The sequence below is a fragment of the Urocitellus parryii genome, chromosome 15 (genome assembly GCF_045843805.1).
Source record: "Urocitellus parryii isolate mUroPar1 chromosome 15, mUroPar1.hap1, whole genome shotgun sequence".
Classification (NCBI taxonomy): Eukaryota; Metazoa; Chordata; class Mammalia; order Rodentia; family Sciuridae; genus Urocitellus; species Urocitellus parryii.
In genome coordinates, this window is record NC_135545.1 from 11,098,775 (window position 1) to 11,119,310 (window position 20,536).

The following is a 20,536-nucleotide window of genomic DNA, read 5'->3' on the forward strand; positions in this document are numbered from 1 at the left end:
CAGTGCAGCTGCTCCTGCCACATCTGATATTGTTACCAAAAGTTTGACAGCCTGATCCCCAAACTTCTGCCTATTTAAACCATCTATTCTTGCAAGCCCATGCAAACCTTCACCCCAGGTAGGAGCAAAACAGGAGAGAGTAGGGGCTTCAATCAGTGACTGCAGAAGCTCTATGCAGATATTGTGAAATGGAACCGAGAGGCAGAAGAGGGCGAGAACAGGAACAGAGGAGAAAGTGGAATGAATATGTAACTTGCAACCCCACATTTGTTTTTGCCATCTCTATGCGTTCTATTTTTCTGTTTGCAAATTTCACATTTGCTGCACAGGCAGAGACATGTTTTCTCCTCTCCTGCTGTGTTTGCATCCCCTACATACCATGGACCCTGCACAAATATTTACTGACTGAATCAATGAATGAGAAAGGAAAGATGGCTACGGCACTATCACCACCTTGGTCGAGTTGCATGCTGTCACATGGATCCCTTCCCAGGGATTCACGTTGTTCCCGTGTGAATCGGGCCTTCTGGAATTGTGCATGGCCTAAAGCAGTGTCCCAGGAGGATGAGAGAAGGGAAGGGTGGGCAAAGTGTCAAATAGGGTCAGAGGTACTCAAGTAAACGTCTTGCATGAGTCACTAAATATGGGCTGATGTTTGACTTTGTGCCAGGCAACAACTTCGTTGCTGGAGATACCAGGAAGTCGTGGAAATGAGACCATGGCTCTCTTTGAGCTTGTAGCCTAGGAAGAGAGACAGACACATGGGCTGGGGATGTGGCTCAAGCGGTAGCGCGCTCGCCTGGCATGCGTGAGGCCCGGGTTCGATCCTCAGCACCACATACCAACAAAGATGTTGTGTCCGCCGAGAACTAAAAAATAAATATTAAAAATTCTCTCTCTCTCCTCTCTCACTCTCTCTTTAAAAAAAAAAAAAAGAGAGAGAGAGAGAGAGACAGACACTAAACAAATGCCTGGGCATGGAAAATACTGGATGGTTCTGGGAGCTAGGCAAAGAGTGAAAGCCAGGGGACATGAAGTGACTGAGCTGACTGCTCCAGGGAGGGTCTTCCCGAGGAGGTGATTGATGTTTGAGTTGGGAAAAGAATTGAAAAGCAAGAGCCAGGCATGGAAAGACTGCGGGAGAAGCATTCCAGGCAGGGGGAAGGGCAGGTACAAAGGGCCCAAGATGGGATCAAGCTTGGCCTTCACCGTCGTGGGTGAGAGCAACGGGAATGAGAAGCGAAAGGCTGGTGGGGCCTGGAGCTGCAGACCTGAGCCAGGATATCAACCAGCCTTCTTGGGAATCTTGCCTATCTCAAGGGGCAAAGGCCAAAGCTGGAGTGGAGCTGTTTAACTCCACGTCTGTCCACCCTTGGTCTCTAAAACTGCTTACTATGGGCTCTTCTCAGTTGCCTTCGATCATGTGGCCTTGGGTCATTGTCCAAACTTCGTGGTTCTCTTCCATAAAGTAGGTGCCATAGTCATCTGCACTGATGGGTGGTGATAAGGATTAAGATCTATACATAAACCAAGTCGGTTCTCCACAAATGGTAAGATAGTTAACACAATGGGTCCTTATTTTGTTCCAGGGCCCAGCCTAAGCAGTTATGTGATTGATCATAGGCCACAACTTCAAGGGAGACCCTATTAATGGCTCAATTTTATAGGTACAGAAACAGATCCCTACAGAAGCTAAATAATTGACCCAAGGCCATGCAGTGTGGCAGAGATAACTACCCAGCAGAGATCCTTGCTCCCCTTCTAGGGTATTGAGACATTGCTAAGGGGTGACTGTCCAGACAGGGTCCTAGCTCCCCTTGCCTCGAGGTGGACCATGTGACTAGTGTCCACCTTGGGCAGACATGACTTCTGTTATGGCTGAATCCGAAGGATTGAGAAGCGGGAATACCTTCTCTTTCCACCATTTATCAGCTAGACGTTGACATCGGGCCCATCCTGGATGCACACACGGAGGCAACAGCGCCTCCCCCTGCCTCAGTCGGTGTAAGTCTGAGGAAAGCAGAGAACACCTTCCCCCAGTACTCTGCCAGGTGGACGCCATGCAAGTTAAAGCCAAACATCTACTATGTTACGGCAGCTATGGTGTCTAATCTCCACTGTTAGGAAATGTTTTTCTTGGGTTGGGTATCCTAGAAGCAGAGCCCAAGTCAGGGATTCTGTCTCAAGTGTTTTATTGAGGGACAGGTCTGAGGAGAAGAGCGAGGGAAGCAGGAGGGGAGAGGAGGGGAGAAAGACAGAGAAAGGATGCATCTTGCCTAGAGACTCACCGAGGTCAGACTCCACACATGGCACCACAAATGGACCCCCATGAAGCAGGCTACCATTTGCATTCCCATTCCAACCAGTCCTTGACTGAGGCCTTCCCCTGAGCTGAGAACATAAGGGGTGTGTAGCCTTCTTGGTCCGGGGCTTTCACTGGGCAAGAATCATTCTCCAGGGTTGGGGTTGTGGCTCTGTGGCAGAGCTTGCCTAGCACGTGTGAGGCACTGGGTTCAGTCTTCAGCACTACACACAAATAAATAAAGTTACTATGTCCAACTACAGCTAAAGAGAATTCTTTTTAAGAAAATCGTTCTCCAGGGAAAGGGAAACGATGAGACATCATTAGCTGACGTCAGCTGGCCAAGGGAATCTAGATGAGAGATACCGTATCCACTCCAGTGCTGGACACAGGTGCGATCCCAGGAGCCAGTGGGATGCAGGGGTGTCGGTGGATTTCTATGAATCCCTACTTCATAATAAGAGCATATATACTAACAATGACAAACGCTGTCATTTACTGTCAGTGCCATACAGGGGCATAAAGAGATCTAAGGAGTTCATCTGCAGCACTGCCACTACTGGGTTTGTTTTTTGTTTGTTTTGTTACTTTTTGGGGTGGGTTGCTGTTAGATGCAACAATTACAAATCTTTCTTGTCTTATGGAAGAGCGAAGGAAAGGGCCTTCTCCAAGGCTTCTAAATCAAGCTGTGGCCAATCTAGAATAATCAATCCTGGGCCCCTCAGACCACAGTTCAGCGAACTCATTCTGCTTTCCTTCTCCTTTTCGCCTGGATGATGGGTTCATGGGTTACAAGAAGCCCGGATCATGACAGGACTTTCTCTGGATATTTACCAATGGAGGGTTAAGCCAGATCTTTTAGCACTTGTGTGGGGCACCCAAATACCACACTGTGAAGTATAAATACTTCTTTCATGGTGATAAACCTTCCAGAAAACACATTTTTACTCCTCTGAGACTTGCTCGGTGATGTGAGAAAGAAGTATTTCCTCTGGGGTTTGCCCAGCTCCAGCCCCTCCCTCTGCCCCTGCCTGATCCCCTGGCTGTCTTTCCCCAGCGCTCTCCCCATCTGTCGTTCCTGAGAGCAGCCCCACACAGGGCTTGCTCCGTGCACCATAATGTCGGAAACCTCCGATCCCACCTGGCTCCAAAGGTGCCCAAGTGTTCTCTATTTCTTTTTTGTTCCCTAATTTTATTTTGAAAGTTTTCAGACCTATTGAAAAATTGCAAGGATAGAATAAGGACCAGAGGCCTGGGGGTGTGGCTCAGCAGTACAGCGCCTGCCTAGCATATATGAGGTCCTGGGTTCAAGCCCCAACACCACTAAACAGACAAACAATGACCAGGTGTATACTCTTCACCTAGATTCACCGACCATTAACATTTTGCTGTTTATATACCTACAACACAAAATTTTAATTTTTTAATCTTTATTTTTATATAGTGCTAAGGATCAAACCCAGTGCCTCATGTGTTCGAGGTAAGCGCTCTACCGCTGAGCCACAACCCCAGATCCTAAAATTTATTTTTAAAATAAAAAAAAAATTAAAATTTTGGGCTGGGGGTTGTGGCTCAGCAGTGGAGTGCTCTCCTAGCAAGGGTGAAGCGCTGGGTTCCATCCTCAGAACCACATAAAAATAAATAAATAAAAGTATTGTGTCCAACTACAACTAAAAAAAATTTGTTTTAAATAAATTTTAGACCTTGTGACTTTCACCACTAAGTGCTTCAGCAAGAACCTCTTTACCAATAATGACTTTAGCCAGGGGCAGTGGCGCAAGCCTATAATACCAACTGTACGGGAGGCTGAGGCAAGAGGATCATGAGTTCAAAGACAGCCTCAGCAACTTAGCAACTCCCTGAGCAACTCAGCGAGACCCTGTCTCTAAATAAAATATGAAGGAGGACTGGGGATATGGCTCAGTGGTTAAGTGCCCCTGGGTTTAATACCAGGTACCAAATAATAATAATAATAGTAATAATGAGTTGTTCTATTTAACCACACGACCATGATCATACCCAAGCAGTGTACATGACTACTATATTGTGTCTAACAAATAAGCCATTTTTCAATTATCCTCTGTTATCCCAATAACATCCTTCACAGAGATATTCTGGGATCAAACACAGATCGTCTTGTCTCTGTAGTCATCTTCATCGCCACTGTACTGTGGCATCTTACCCAATATGGACCTGTCTGATGGTTTCTGTATGATTAGTCATTTTAATTGTTTTTGGTAATATTCTGTGTCACCCATGTGTCCCATCAGGAGGCCCTTAAGGCCTGTTGGTTGCATTCTCTAGCTAAGCAAGCACCCGGGGTGAACCATTGAGACTGTGGACATCCTACTTCCCACCACAGGATTTATCTACCTCCTTGCACGCATCACGTCCACACGACTTCCGGAAGACCTTCCTTTATCAAAGCAAATCACACAACACTGTGGTCCACTCCTCCCCGTGGTCATTGCGGCCCTTCCACCTGGGGGGCTCACTCTCAGAACTGGTTCTGTTGACGCACTTCAGGGACTGAGAAGTTGAGCCCTGGAAAAGAGAAGTAAAAACTTGGATTACAAAACCAGGAAATGGTGGCCACAGGCAGGAACCCAGCCCTTCAACCCGGCCTGCAATCTGTCTTTCCCGCCCCACCACCGCTCATCACCAAAGATACGCAAGTCGTCCAAACGGTTCATTTCCAAGGCTCCCAGTGTTCTCCAGGAAACAAAATTATTGACTTGGCAAACAGATTTGTATTCAGGTGACAGGATTTTTGTATTACAAAGAGCAGGAGTCTAGATCATTGAATGAAAAGTCATGCTATCTTTCCAGGCCTTAAGACACTCACCAAAGACGTGGAGACAAATAAGAAGGAAACATGAGCTGGGTGCGGCGGTGCATGCCTGTAATCCCAGTGGCTCCAGAGGCCGAGGCAGGAGGATCGTGAGTTCAAAGCTAGCCTCAGCAACTTAACGAGACCCTAAGCAATTTAGTGAGACCCTGTCTCAAAATAAAAAAAAAAATTAAAAGGGCTGGGATTGTGACTCAGAGGTTAAGCACCCTGTGTTCAATCCCCAGTGCCTGCCCCATCATAAAAAGGAATGGAAGATGAAACTGGCATTGCTAGAAGCCAATACTCTTGAATGCAGTCGCACTGGAGATTAGATTAACCCCTTTAAGGCCAATCTGACATTAAAACACCAAAACCTTGGACCTGGAGCTCCGTTTGGGGGGAAAAAAACCCCCGTAAGTGTGTAAAAAGAAGGGAAGCTGTGATACTTGGAAACTGCAGGCTTTCAGAAGAGATTCTAGACCTGTCCTAGTTTTCCTCTGAGTTGTACAATTTATTTCCTCTTTTTAGCCTTCAATCTTCTCCCAAGTAAAATGAAGCATGTTTTATTTTATTTTATGTTATTTTATTGATACAGGAGATTGAACCCAGGGGGACTCTACCACTGAGCTACATCTCCAACCCTGATTTGGCTATTGTTAATTGGACTGCTAAAATGTGTGTGCACATGTATTTGAGTCCCAGTTAATTTTGAGGCAAAGTCTCACTACATGGCTGAGGCTTGCCTCATACTTGCAATCCTCCTGTCTCAGCCTCCAAAGCTGCTGGGATTACAGGCATTCACCATCAGACCTGAAGAGACATGATTTATAATCTTTTCACCATACAGGGAAAAAAAAGAAGAAAGAGGTAAAGTTTAATGCTGGTAGTGCCAGGACTGCCATCTTGGTGTCAGTAAAGAGAGGGAACTTAGCACCATGGATAGAGCCATGTTTGCTGAGAGCCACCAGGGGACGGTAACCACAGCAGATTGACTTGAAAGTGTCACCACCCTACGTATCCTTCATCAATAAGGTCTATTTGTCAGGCAAACACCTTCCAAGATAATTCCACTTGATTTCCCCTTAATAAGATTGATGTAGCCATGGAATGAAGCTGCCGAGTGGCATGGTTTAAATTTTAAAGTAGCCGCCACATGGTTTTCCAAAATGGTTATTCCATTTTACATTCCTACCAGCAGAGTGTGGGTTCACGTTCCTCCTCATCTTTGCTAACAGTTCATAGAGTCACCTTGTTGATTTAGCCATTTTAATAGTAGTGGCATCTACTTGTGTTTGCATTCTGTATTTTTCTAACCTCCCATGATGTTGACCATCTTTTTCTGCTTATTTGCCATCCAATATCTTCTCCGGTGAAGTGTTTGGCTCAAATCTTTTGCCCATTTCTTATTGTAATCTTCTTATAGCTGAGTTATAAGCATTTCAGTTACAAGTCCTTTGTTGGAGAGATGTTTTGCAGATATTTCCCCTAGTAAGTAAAAGCATATGTCCACGTGAAGACCTAAACATGAATGTACATAGTAGAATTTATTTGTAATACCTCCAAACTGGGAAACCATGGTGTGACCTTACAAGAAGATACTATCGAGACATACATAGGAATGAGCTATTGATACATGCCACAGCATTAATCTCAAAATGGCATGAGCATGACTTTGAGGTTCATCCATGCTATAGCATGTATCAGTACTTCATTCTTTTTTATGTTTGAATAATATTCCATTGTGTGTGTGTATATGTGTGCAGATAAGTAGACAGAGGTATGCATCTCACAATTATTCATTCATCTGTTAATAAACAAAATAATCAGGCTTTTTCCATCTTTTGGCTATTGTTAATTGTACTGCTAAAATGTGTGTGTGCACATGTATTTGAGTTCCAGTTTTCAATTTTTTGGAGGAGGATATACATTAGCTATGGTTTAGAGTGCCCCCAGAAGGCCCATATATTAAGTGCTTGGTCTCAGGGGAAGGGCTATGGACCTTTAAGAGGTTACACCCGCTAGTCTTTGCCCATGTCGTGTCCCCCTGCTAGAACTCTCACACCTGCCCCTTGGTGAGCTCTAGGTCAACTCAGGAAAGAAAATTGGTGTAAGTCAGAAGCCCCAGTTATGCATTATTAGAAGGCTCCCTCTTTCTCTCTTTGGACCACTATATGTAATTGCATATTCATTCAAAATTTCCAACCAACCACCTACTGTCCGTCACTCTTCTAAACACTGGGGATACAGCTTTAAAAGGAAAAAGGAAAAAACAAAATGGCAGCCCCCATGGCAGGTGACCTGTGAGTCAATGGAGAAGATACAATAAACCAAAAAGCACCACAATTATGATAACAACAGAGTGGCTTAGTGGGTTAAAATTAAAAAAAAAAAAAAAAGCATGCTTGGCTTTGTTTTGTTTTTCTTTGTTTAAACTTAAAAGATGGTCATCAGGGAAGTTCTCCCTAAGAAGGCAAAGGTTCAACGTGGACCTGGAGGTGGTGGGGGAGCCCGCCTGGGGCTATCTGCTGTCTGAGCAACCAGAGGGGGCCGGCAGGGCTGGAGCAGAGGGTGAGGGAGAGAGAGAGGAGGAGGAGTCAGAGAGGGAGAAGCCACATCCTGAGGACATCCTCAGCGTGAGGACTCCATCTGTATTGAGTGATCTGGGGAACTTCTAGAAAGTTCCGGGCAGAGCAGGGATGCCGGCTGGTCTCCTGTGTCAGCATCCCACCAAGCTGCTGGGTTGAGCAGAGGGAACCCAGGGAGGAGGTGACCACAGGAACCCAGGTGAGAAGCGATGGACAGGGCGGGTGGTGGGGTGTGTTTTGACAGTGGAGTTCAGAGGATTTGCTGAAGGACTGAGAAAGAGAAGCATCAGGAACACACTGAGACGAGAAACTGGGTTTGGGATCAGAGATCCTAAACGGTCTCAGAATGCCTTTTAGATGCTAGTTGTCAAGTAAACCGCTGGAGGTCAATGATGGTATTCCTTTTGTTCTCGCTGTGGGCTCGGTGCCTGGTACACAGTGGGAGTCCACGACTCACTACTGGAATCAAGAAACGGACAGTTGGACGATTCCCTGGACACCCCACGTGGTAGTGTTTTCTGTTGCAGAGACTCACAAAGTTACCATGACTGCAGAAGCACTTAGAAAGACATTTCTTTTTGTACGTTGCATCGGGACCTCCATAAAATATTTGCCCCGTGGGTGTTTTTGGAGTTAAATGAAGTTAAGCGTGAAAGGGCTTCCCCAAACATCTTTTACGTAAATTCTTTCTATTCCCCTAACTCCCTATATCTGGATCACAAAGGTGAAGACAGGATGCCCCTTTTCTCTGTTCAATTCTGTCACAGCCCTTTCTAAGAGAACAGAGAACTCCAGCTTTATTCTGAGGGATCTGGGGAACTACCAGAGATATTCTGGGAGACGTGCTTTGTGTCCCTGATGAGATTATGACTTGGGGTGTTGCCATCTGCTCTTTGGAGGAGAGAGGACCGAACTGTGTCTCCCCCAAATTTACACACTGAAGCACTAACCCCCCAATACCTCAGAATGTGACTGTGTTTGGAGACATGGGTATGAAACTTAATCTAAACTGACTGGTATTCTGATAAGAAAAGGAAATTTTTGTGTGTGTGTTTTTTAAATTTTTTTATTTGTTCTTTTTAATTATATATGGCAGTAGAATGTATTTTGACATATCATACACACATGGACGACAACTCCCCATTCTTGTGGTTGTACATGAGGTGCAGTTACACTGGTCGTGTATTCATATATGAACATAGGAAAGTTATGTCCGATTCTACGGTCTTTCCCATTCTCATCCCCGCTCCCTTTCCTTCATTCTCCTTTATCTAATCCAGTGAATTTCTGTTCTTCCCTTCCCCACCTCCCTGCTTATTGTAAGTTGGCATCTGCATATCAGAGAGAACATTCAGCCTTTGGTTTTTTAGGACTGGCTTATTTCACTTAGCATGATAGCCTCCAGTTTTATCCATTGGCCAGCAAATGCTATCCTTTCATTCTTCTTTATGGCTGAGTAATATCCCATTGTGTATATGTACCACGTTAAGAAGAGGAAATTTAAACACACAAGGAAACACCTGGGTCAAGTGTGCACAGAAGAAAGATGACATGAGGACACAGGGAGAAGACAGTGTCTGTGAGCCAAGAAGAGAAGCCCCAGGAAAACCAAATCTGCCCATGCTCTGTTTTTGGACTTCCAGCCTCCAGAACCGTGAGAAAATTAACTTCTGTTGCTTAAGCTGCCCTGTCTGTGACAACTTTGTTTTGATGGCCCAAGAAAGATAATATAAAGACTATGGAGGTCAAGATGTCAGAATAGATGGATGACAACAAGCACCCCACTCAGCCTCAGCCCCCACTTCTTAGTTACATAACCCCTGAATGAGAAGACAGGTCTTAAACCCAAGTCAGCCTGGCTTGGCCATACATACTTTCTTCATATTCCTTTTAAACTTAATCACCTGCCTGCAAGGAAGGAATTATCACCATTTCCAAATGAGGCTCAGACTTTCAAATGGAGTCACTTTCCTCAGGCTAGGCTAGGAGATAGGGTATCTCAGTCCTCAGGCCAACTCTGCAGTGGCAGGAGTGTGGTCTAGAGATCTACCTTGTGGTCCTTTCTTCCTCTTGTTTAATTTTGGAAGATCTGCCAGACAAATATCCCTGGTGGGTTACAGGACAGACCTCTCAGGAGGAACAATGTGACATTGTTAGAGTGAGCCCTCATCCCATGATACACTTTATCTGTCCACAGCTCAGGGAGGACAGTCAACAGACAGCCAATGCAGTGACCATCCACGTGTGCTTGGTGTCAGTGTAAAACTGGGCTTTGCTCTGGAAAGCGCTCACAGGAGTTTCCCATGAGCCCATAGATGTGGTAGAGGGAGAGACAGGAGGACAGGCGCCATGGGAGTCTGGGCCACCCACCAGGCATTCACTTGTGCCCTCTGACCTCTTGACCTTTCCCATGAATGATGGACGCTGCTGTGCACAACCAGTGTCAGAGTTTGGCCACTCAGACAGCACCTGGACTGTGATGTTCAGCTCAAGTCACAGACCCTTGGTGTCCCATAGTCAAGTGTTCAGATTCCACAGGGCCTAGAAACAGCCGGGAGCTACTTTCCTAATGGGGAGTAGTTTCTGTAAGAGAAGAAATGGGTTTTCTCCAAGATCTACAGTTCTGCACTACAAATCTCCTATTAGAGCTTGTAAGAGGCTCCATTTAAAAAGACATGTGATCCTGGCACAGTGGCTCACGCCTGTAATCCCAGGGGCTCGGGAGGCTGAGGTGGGAGGATCGTGAGTTCAAAGCCAGCCTCAGCAAAAGTGAGGTGCTAAGTGAGACCCTGTCTCTGAATAAAATACCAAATAGGGCTGGGGATCTGGCTCAGTGGCTCCCGAGTTCAACCCCCAGTAGCCCCCCCCCCAAAAAAAGAAAGAAATGTGAAAAATAGACACTCTAATTAAATTCTAAAATGCACTCCCTCAGAAGTTATTTAGAAGAATGTTTTTAGCTGGGTGTGGTGGTGCACACCTGTAATCCTAGTAACTGGGGAGGCTGATACAGGATGATCACAAATTTGAGGCCAGACTGGGCAATTTAGGGAGATGCTATCTCAAAATTTAAAAAATAAAAAGGACTGGGGTGAAACTCAGTGTTAGAGCACCCTGGGTTGAATCCCCAGTACCACAAAAAAGAAAAAAAAACAGAATGTCTTAGATTTCTAACAGGAAGATTTTTTTAAAAAATTTAGTTGTAGATGGACACAATACCTTTATTTATTTATTTGTTTTTATGTGGTGATGCGGATCGGAGCCAGTGCCTCACACATGCTAGACAAGTGCTTTACCACTACCACAACCCTTCCAACAGGAAGATTTTGGTGGAGAATGCTGTGGTTAATTTCTGGTGTAATTCTATTCTGAGTCAAATAATTTGTCCTCTTTGCAGTTTGTGAATATCTCCTATATGGTCTGTTATTTATTGATATGTAATATATCAGCATTTATGAACACCTGATTTGGCTTCTTCTGAACCAACCTAGGGATTAGTCAAGTCTGATTTCCTCTTACAGGAAGAAAGGCTTTTGCCCCATTGTATTTGTGTAACCAAGTTACAAGATTTAAAAAAAAAAAAAATCTATTGCAATGGACTTATCCATTGCATAAGTAAATAAATAAACTGTGAGCTACTCTAGAAGAAGAAAGTATTGGAATGTAGAATTTATTTGTTTGTTTGCAGAGATATGAACCACCTTAATTCTTATTTATTTATTTTTTTTGAACCCAGGGTCTTGTGCATGCTGAGCATATGCTCTGTCACTGAACTACATTCCCAGTGCTCACTTGATTTCTTATATAAATTTTGGGGCTAATGCCAATTTCAGACAGCAAAGAACCAATTTTTAAAGCTGTTTAAAATCTACTAATGTGCCAGGCCCAGTGGCACATACCTATAATTCCAGGAGCTCAGGAGGCTGAGGCAGGAGGATCACAAGTTCAAAGCCAGACACAGCAACTTAGCAAGACCTTGTCTCAAAAAAAAAAAAAGGAATAAAAGCGGGTAGGTGGCTGGAGGTGTTGCTCAGTGATAAAGCACCCGCTGGATTCAACCCCTGGTACCCACCCCCTGCAAAAAATCTACTAATGTGATTTGCCAAGGTAAGGAGAAATGGATTAGGAGAGAAGAGGGAAGAGAAAAGAGGAAGAGGAAGAGAGAGAAGTGAAAAAAAATAGGATCAAAAGAAAATCGGAGATGGAGATAAAGGAAGTAGAGAGAAACTGAATGAGCAATTGAGGTTTGTGGAAACTAAAGGTCAACCTCTCTTTTCTGGATGTTGACCTTGAAAAAGACTCTACAAACAAACAAACAAACTACTCTCCAATGTCCCTCATAGTCATAGATGTAACATTTCTTAACAAAATTGAATCCAATAAGGATACGACCTCATGGCCATTTGGAGATTATCCCAGGCACTCAAAATTGGCTTAACTTTAGAGAATCAACCAATGTTAATTTACCGTATTAACAAAGTACAAAAGAAAGACCAGGGACTGGGGTTGTGGCTCGGTGGTAGAGCATTCACCTAGCACGAGTGAGGCACTAGGTTCAATCCTTAACACCATATAAAAGTAAACAAATAAAATAAAGGTATTGTGTCCAACTATATATATATATATATATATATACACATATATGTGTGTGTGTATATATATGTGAAAGACCATGTGATTATCTCAATATAAGTAGAAAAAGCATTTGCTTAAACTCAAATTAATTTCTGATAAAACAAAAACTCTCAGCAGAAAGGAATTCACTTAATGAAAAACATCTACAGAGACCCCACAGATGGGACCATACTGGATGGTGCAAAATGGGAAGCTTTCTAATACAGTCAGGAGCATGGCTCTTGTCCAGTTGTGTTTGGACCATTTACAGTTCTCATCAGTGCAGGATGGGAGACACTCACCAGGGCAAAAAGCCAAGGAAAAAATGTAAAAGCATCCAGATTTTCTATCAAACGTGACAGAAAATCCTACAAAATAGTTTTAAAAAAAAAATTCAAATTGATAGGTGTAGTTGAGGTAGCAGAATACAAGACCAGTATACAAGAATCAATGTGTTTCTACACTAGTTATCAAATAATCCGAAATAGAAAGTTAAAAAGCAATATTATATCATGAATACAATGTCATTACAAGTAAGACCTTAACTCATCATATTATACAATACAGGTTGAATGTCCCTTATAAATGCTTTCAGATTTTGCAATTTTTTAGATTTTTTTAATATTTGCATAAACTTTGCCAATTGAGCATCCCTAATTAGAAAATCAAAATTTCAAAATGCCCCCATGACTGAAATTTGAAAAGCTAGTGTTCAAAAAGTTTCAGACTTTGAAGCACTTCCGATGTCAGATTTTCAGATTATAAATTCTCCACCTTTATCATTAAAAAAAATGAAATGTGGGCTGGGATTGTGGCTCAGTGGTAGAGCGCTCACCTAATACGGGTGGGACTCCGGTTCGATTCTCAGCATCACATAAAAATAAAAGCATTGTGTTGTGTCCATCTATACCCAAAAACATAAATATGTTTTTAAAAAGATTCTCTCTCTCTCTCTCTCTCTCTCTCTCTCTCTCTCTCTCTCTCTCTCTCTCTCCTTTCTCCTCTTTCACTTAAAAAAATTATAAAAAATAAAAAATAAATGAAATGTACAGGGATAAATCTCATTTTAAAAATATGTCCCAAACCTGGGTACTGAAAACTACAAAACACTGATGAAAAGCTGAGAGGAATTATACTTGGGAGGATTATGCCTTGCTCATGGTGTTACAGAGCTGGGGCCTTCGGAGAAACTGAGGCAGCGTGAAGACCCCCCCCTTTAACCTCGCTTCTTGCCATCAAGAGTGAAAGATCTCAGACGTGTCGCTCAGAGTCACAGGCACGAGTTATGGAAGGGGTGGGGAAAGGGAAAGGGGACACTCTCAAGGGAGAGAGTGTCCTCTTAGGAGAGGGACAAGGTGCCTCCAGTTTTATTGGGGATCCCACAGAGTCCTGCCCACGTTCACCTCAAGGGTCTGACATCACGATGACATCAGACTTTCAAGTCCCCATTGCCATAACAACTCTAGGTCACCTGGGCCCATGCTGACCAGTTCTAATTGGATGCTTAATCATGAATCTTACAGATTTCATAATTCAGAGGAATTCTCCTTATCTCCCTGAATCTGGGGATCTGGTCTGTGGAAAGAGTCACAAAAATCTCCCCTTCAGTGTAACTTGGGTTCCCCTTATGGACATTTTTTCGGGCCTGCGTTTCTCCAGCAGATAGCAGGCAGCTTGCTGAGGAATGGGACGTAGCCTGTCCACTTAGGCAGGGCGGCAGGGAAATTGCTTCTGGAAAAGAAAGCGTGTGGGGGTCAGCAGAGGGGGCCCAATTTCTAGAACTATTCCCTGAGGTTGGTGCCTACAGACAGTGTGCGTGCCCTGACACAGTTGTTAGTATCAATTTTCAAAATATATTGGCCAGTGATGATTGAATTGGGGAACTTATTTTCCCCCTTCGTCAGTTCCGGGTGACAGAGTTTCCCTTTGCTGGGGCTTCTGTTCTGCTGTTTTGTTCTCTAACCTCAGGCTCCAAACAGAAGCCCTGTGTCCCTGTGAGGTCCTCGTCCTCCCCAGGAGACCTGGGCCAGTCTCTGCTCCTGTCTTTCCTCCTACTCCCAGGGAACCATCTCTTTACCTGCCAGCAGAATCCCCTGCCAGGAGACATGTCCTCTGTGGGGAGAGGCTGAGGGGGGCTCCATGGTCTCTGCAGCCTGCTCTGTCCTCCCTGTGTGGCCAAGAACCACCATCCACCATCCTCCTCATCTGTCTGTCCCCTAACACTGAGATGCCAATAGTCCCCAAATTAGTCTAGAGATTTGATGCAATCCCTATCCATGTCCCAGGAGCCTTTAAAAATAAAGAAATTGACAAGCTAATTAAAACATTCTCCTGGCAATACAAAGGACCTAGATACCAAGACGACTCCGAAATAAAAAATAATTTGGAAGACTAAATGATGTCACTTCAAGACTTATTAGAAAGCCATAATAATCAAGAGCGTGTGACACTGGTATAAAAATCATCAAAAGGACCAATGGAACAGAATAGAGTCCACAACTAGATCCACCTGTGGCTAAGCCCCCCTCTCTGGTCATCACTAGGAGGCCCCATTCTACCCCAAAGTCATCTGTGTGACCCCCCTTTGCTGGAAGCTCATTTACCGTCCCAGAGCGACTGGGAATACTGCAAAGATGGACCTAGGCAAAGAGGTTTTTTTTCTGTGTCACAGAGAAAATCAACCAACATTAGGGACCCCAGGGGTCCCCTGTGTGGCGATCACAGCCCCAAGGCCATGGTACAGCAGAGGCCAGGTCAGGTTGAGCCAGGGTTTCTCTCAGGGGACAAGATCTCCATCAGCCTTGCTTCTTCAAGTGGGGTCTGGGGTCTGGGGTACTGACACTTGAAGAGGCAAGACTGAAAGGGGAGGGGACAGAGAGGCTTCCTAGGCAGTCCCACCCCCAGCCCATGTGACCCTGGGAAGTGCTCCTGCCCTGGGAGGAGGCTCAGCCAGAGAGGACAGCAGAGCTGAGCGGCCTGAGCAGCCTGCTGGGGAACAGGTCTGGAAACCCGGTTCTTTGCCACACAGGGAGGACAGAGCAGGCCGCAGAGACCATGGAGCCCCCCTCAGCCTCTCCCCACAGAGGACATGTCTCCTGGCAGGGGCTTCTGCTGGCAGGTAAAGAGATGGTTCCCTGGGAGTAGGAGGAAAGACAGGAGCAGAGACTGGCCCAGGTCTCCTGGGGAGGACGAGGACCTCACAGGGACACGGGCTTCTGTTTGGAGCCTGAGGAGAGAGAACAAAACGGCAGAACAGAAGCCCCAGCAAAGGGAAACTCTGTCACCCGGAACTGACGAAGGGGGAAAATAAGTTCTATTATTCTTCCCCAATTCAATCATCACTGGCCAATATATTTTGAAAATTGATACTAACAACTGTGTCAGGGCACGCACACTGTCTGTAGGCACCAACCTCAGAGTCTGGCAGACACCTGGACACTCAGGGCTGGGACTCTGCTTCACTCATCCACAGGTGTCTGAGCCTGTTCCAGGCACCAGGGCCACAAAAAAGATCAGACTAGTCCCCGTGTCATGGAGTCTCCTTCCAGTGGGCAGGAAGACAGGCCAGCAAAGAGATGGAGGAGGGGCTGAAAAGAGGCACGCAGGGCAGAGAGCTGGGAAATGTCAAAAGGGAAGACCCAGGGTCTGCAAGGAGATGGTCAGGGGAGGCCGGTGCCCAGGACAGCCTGAGGGTGAGCAGGGATCTGCAGGCTTGAGGGGCCAGCCTTGCAGACACCCAGGGAATACCATTCCAAAGGAAATGACAAGTTCAGGGGTGCTTAAGAAATGAGTCACACTGCTGACCTTCACACACACACACACACACACACACACACACTTGCTCACTCCAGGTTCCGAGGCTGAGGGATGAAGACACCTGCTAAGGACCCAGAGCTCCATTTCCCCACCAAAAACTGATGGATTTCTCTCCCCTCAGTTCTAGTCTCACCTTTAACCTTCTGGAACCTGCCCACCACTGCCCAACTTGCTATTGAATCTGTGCCCTTCACTGCTGCCGAAGGGACCGATGTTCTTCTACTTGCCCACAATGTGTCAGAGAACGTCAAAGGCTACACCTGGTACAAAGGGGAAAGGGGCATTGACAGCCATCAAATCGCGATATACCTAACAGCCACTCGAGGAATCATCCCAGGGCCTGCCTACAGTGGTCGAGAGACGGTATACCCCAATGGATCCCTGCTGTTCCAGAAGGTCACCTTGGAGGACACGGGATTCTACACGCTGCAAACCCTAAGTAGCGATCTTCAGGCTGAAGAAGCATCTGGACACATCTGTGTATATCGTGAATGACTCTCTATAGAAGCACCTGGACAGTTCTATGCATACTGTGAGTGGTTCTCTGTGACCCCTGGGGGTGGGCTGGGGTTGATTCCACTACACACACACACACACACACACACACACACACACACACACGACTGTCAGTTTGGGCCTACTTCTTCCTCTATGTTGTGTGCCTTTGCTGTGGTTTGAGCTTTTAGTGCAGGACACACACAGTGGAGACAAACCTCAATAGATTGGATTCCTCTCTCTGAATCCACCCTGCAGACACTCGATGCAGAGTGGACAGGCTGCCAGGTGACTCCGCAGGTGAAGCTCAGTCTCAGTCCAGCCTCCCTGGCCTCTCCCCATGGACATGGCTCTGAGAAAGACTGAGTCAGTGCTGACTTAATCCCCTGAGGGGCTGCCTGTGACCCTCACAGAGAAGCAGAGTTCTGGGAAGCTCCTGACCCAGGCCTCTCTATTCCAGGCTCCTGACTCCAGGTCCTGAGGGCCAGGACCCCCTGGACAGAGCTGACGAGGAGCAGCCATTTACATCTTACAGAGTCCCAGGATTACTGGAGCTGATGACCAGCCAGGGCTCAGCCCCCAAAGCCACACCTGAGCAAAAGCAATGGCGAGTCTTCTCAGCCACTAGAAGACTGACCTAGGGGACTCAGGGGATGCTCTGGAGAGGTCAGCATCTCTAGGGGGATGAGCAGAGGCAAGAGGTTGCCCTGACAGGCTCTTTTGCAGGATCGTGCACAGGAAGCCTCTCTCTTGGAATCTCATAATAATAGATTCCATTTATTTATCAGCTCCTCTATCCGAAGCTTTAAGTCAGGTGCTATGAATATTTTAAGGCCAACTCAAAGACAATCTGAAGTCAAATATCATTTATCCTACCTTATTGAGGGAAAACTTGGGCACAGGACTCAAGTCACTGAATTAGAGTCCCATAGACCAAGACTGGCAGGTCAGAGTCATACCAGGTCTGGGTGCAGCCACAGCACCGTCCTCCCCTCCACACGTGAGCCCTTATTAGGTGGCCATGGACCCCAAGACCAGTCCTTGATCCTTTCTTGATCCTTTCTTGATAGGCCACCACAGCTTCATGGTATAAAGGGGAGAACTTTGTTTTCTCGCTGCCTACTCTACACCCTGCACTCAGCACCAGGTCCAAATGTTACCAACTTCAATAGCTGCTGGAGATAGGAATGAGCCAATGATCCACAATCCCTTCAAAGACTAGGATCGGGATGCAGATTCCTGACCATTGTATAAATTCCATGTTCCTCCCAGGGGCCAAGACCCAGGCCTCGAAATATCCTTCCAATAAGTCAGACCCTTGGGTATTGATAATGATTTTCCCATATGGGAAAAAAACTTAGCTGCTCCTCAAATTTCTGTCCCATATCTGATAAACACATGTGGCCCATCAGGGCCGGATTTCCATTGGTTCATTCTTCTGTGTCTGTTCATTCACCTGTATTTCAGGTAAGATCCACAAGGTCCTCACCTGCCCTCCACTGTCGAGAGCCATCTGTGGACTAAATAGGCATGGAAGGCCACTGAGCAGGAAACTCTGGTATTTGGGAACTTCCAGGGGCGATCCAGCTGGTGAGATCACCCAGATATATGTGAGTCCTGTTCACTTCTGCCAGGTCCCACACAGTACCAGAGATGGAGTCACCCGCTGCAGCCACACAGCCTCTCAGAGATGGATGTAGCATGCCAAGATGCCAATCAACCTGTTGACTACAAGACACCATGAAGCAAGACTCCAACCCCGAAACCTTATCCCTGCCTTTGATGTACCCCCTTAAATAAACCATCAGAGCCATTTTTTTAATAGTTTTGTTCCAGCTCCTACAAGGACTAGAAGATCCTATCAGGCACTCTGCTTTTAAAGCCTATTTTTTAACTTTGCCTCTATTTCTTCATTTTACTTCAGAGTTTATTTTCTCAAGTGGCTTATTCCCCCCAAGCAGGAAAAATTACCCTGGCAAGGCATTGTCAGCCCCACAATACTTTGCAATGAGAGAAGGGACATGAAAAACCAAGGATAGAGAACATGGTTCTGCTCCAAAGCCTGCCAGTGTTGCCTGCCTGCCCCCTCTCTCTTTTTAGAACATTCCTTGGAGTCTGCTCAATTTTTCATGGGTCAGCCACTATTCAAAGCCTGGGTAGAACTGCCCCTGCTCAAGGTCCTGTGGCCTTGGAATTTATCAGACTTTCAGACCTGTGCCTGGTGTTCCATGTGCTATTTCTCCTTTAACTCCCAGTCTCCATCATGACCCACCTCTAGGACAGCTTTGAAAAGGCTACGCAGGGGAATCTGTGCAGTTGGAGGGACTTAGTACCACGATTCAAGGCCAGGTAGGCAGCCAGTCAGTGAGGATCAGGAGGTGCAGAGGCTCTGACTTCCTGTGCCAGGTCTGTCCATGAACAAATACTGCAACTAAAGTCACATGTCAGAAACTCTGTGCTTTTCCCAGACACAGCCCAGGTAGCCCCACATCCTCTGAGCCCTCAGATCCTCCTGCATCTGCCCAGGATACCCACTCCTGCCTGGTTCTTCAGGACTCAGGTTGGTGGGAGGTGAGAGGCCAGCTCAGGTGGAAAGACGCCTTGGCAGGAACCAAAGGTACCACAGGGCAATCTTCTCTCTGTGGTCTGCAGAGCAGAGATGCCCAGACCCCACCTACACCATGTGACCTGTGTACAAAGATTATTTTCTTCCCATCAATTAAAATGGCTTTGTTTTCTTTGTCGAATTGTTCCACAGTTACATTGAAGAGAAGTGGTAAAATACAAGGGACGGCCTTGTCTTGTTCCTGGTCTTAGAGTCAAGACTCTCAGTATTTCCCCACTGAGTATTACGTGAGATTTTCACACGTGGCCTTTATTACATGAAGGTGATTTCCCTCTCTTCCTAAAAGTGCCAATCTTTTGTTCAAACCGTGACTATTTCCCACTAAAGAGTTCCTTCATCGTGACATTCAATCCACAGGCCAGGAAGTCAAAGTCCTCTTAGGTGGAGAAATCCTTTAGATTGGAACTTGTCCAACTCTGCCGTCGTAAGACTATTCTGGGCCATCTTTGTTCTCCAACAGATGATTTTAGAAAAAGTAAATGCCATTGTATTTCATGTAAAACTTTCCTGGCCCCAGAGATGGATAGGGCTGCCAAACCGGATCTCCTCAAAATACACCCCAATTCAAATAAGGAACAGGACCTGAGAAAATCACAAAAAGGTCAAACAGGAGTGTATAGGAAAAAAAATTCCTACCTGATGATGAGGTTGCTGGGCACATGGACTGAGAAGAGGGTCCTGGTGCAGATTCTACAAAGATGTTCAGGGGTCCAGACAAGAGTCACCCTGGTTAATCTGGGATCAGAAGGAGGGGCTGCCCTCTCCTTACAGATAATCATCTGAACAAAGACGCTCAACCTCTGCAGAGGGTCAGGGCCACTGTCTGGCCAACCTTACACAGCTCACTGTGGGCACCAGAGCTGGCTGAGGTCTCTGAGCAAAGAGCCTGGCCCAGGCCCCAGGCCGCAGGCCCATTATCAGTGGGTCCTCTCCTCAGTTGACTCACAGAGTCTGTGACACAGCCTTCCATCCTGGCCAGCAATGTCAGCATCACAGAAGAGGGCCCTGTGGCCATGACCCGCCTCTCAGGTGGCCCTGGAATCTCCATCACGTGGATCCTCAACAGCCAGACTCTGCAGCTCACAGACAGGATGCAGCTGTCCCCGGACCACAGGACCCTCCGCACAGACCCCGTCAGACAGGAGGATGCCGGGGAGTATCAGTGTGAGGCCTTCAACCCCGCCACTTCCACCAGGAGCGGCCCTCTTAAACTAGCTTTATCCCCTGCTATGAATTAAATCAGAAATAAAAATGTTCTCCTTATAAAAACA

The 20,536-nt window shown here is 46.1% G+C and overlaps 1 protein-coding gene across 1 annotated transcript; it reads left to right on the plus strand.

Annotated features, from left to right (window-relative positions):
* The first annotated feature begins 15,382 nt into the window (after window positions 1-15,382).
* LOC113193280 (cell adhesion molecule CEACAM21-like) lies at window positions 15,383-20,503 on the plus strand. Its single transcript, XM_026403693.2, has 3 exons — window positions 15,383-15,446; window positions 16,272-16,631; window positions 20,214-20,503. The coding sequence occupies exons 1-3, from the start codon at window positions 15,383-15,385 to the stop codon at window positions 20,501-20,503; spliced, it is 714 nt and encodes a 237-aa protein (XP_026259478.2).
* Window positions 20,504-20,536: the final 33 nt, after the last annotated feature.

Bases quoted from the DNA above. Each gene is read 5' to 3' on its own strand.
- LOC113193280 (XM_026403693.2), top strand. From the start codon at position 15,383: ATGGAGCCCCCCTCAGCCTCTCCCCACAGAGGACATGTCTCCTGGCAG. The intron at 15,447-16,271 runs GTAAAGAGATGG...CCTCAGTTCTAG, and splicing joins GCAGGGGCTTCTGCTGGCAG to TCTCACCTTTAACCTTCTGG. The intron at 16,632-20,213 runs GTGAATGACTCT...GTTGACTCACAG, and splicing joins TGGACACATCTGTGTATATC to AGTCTGTGACACAGCCTTCC.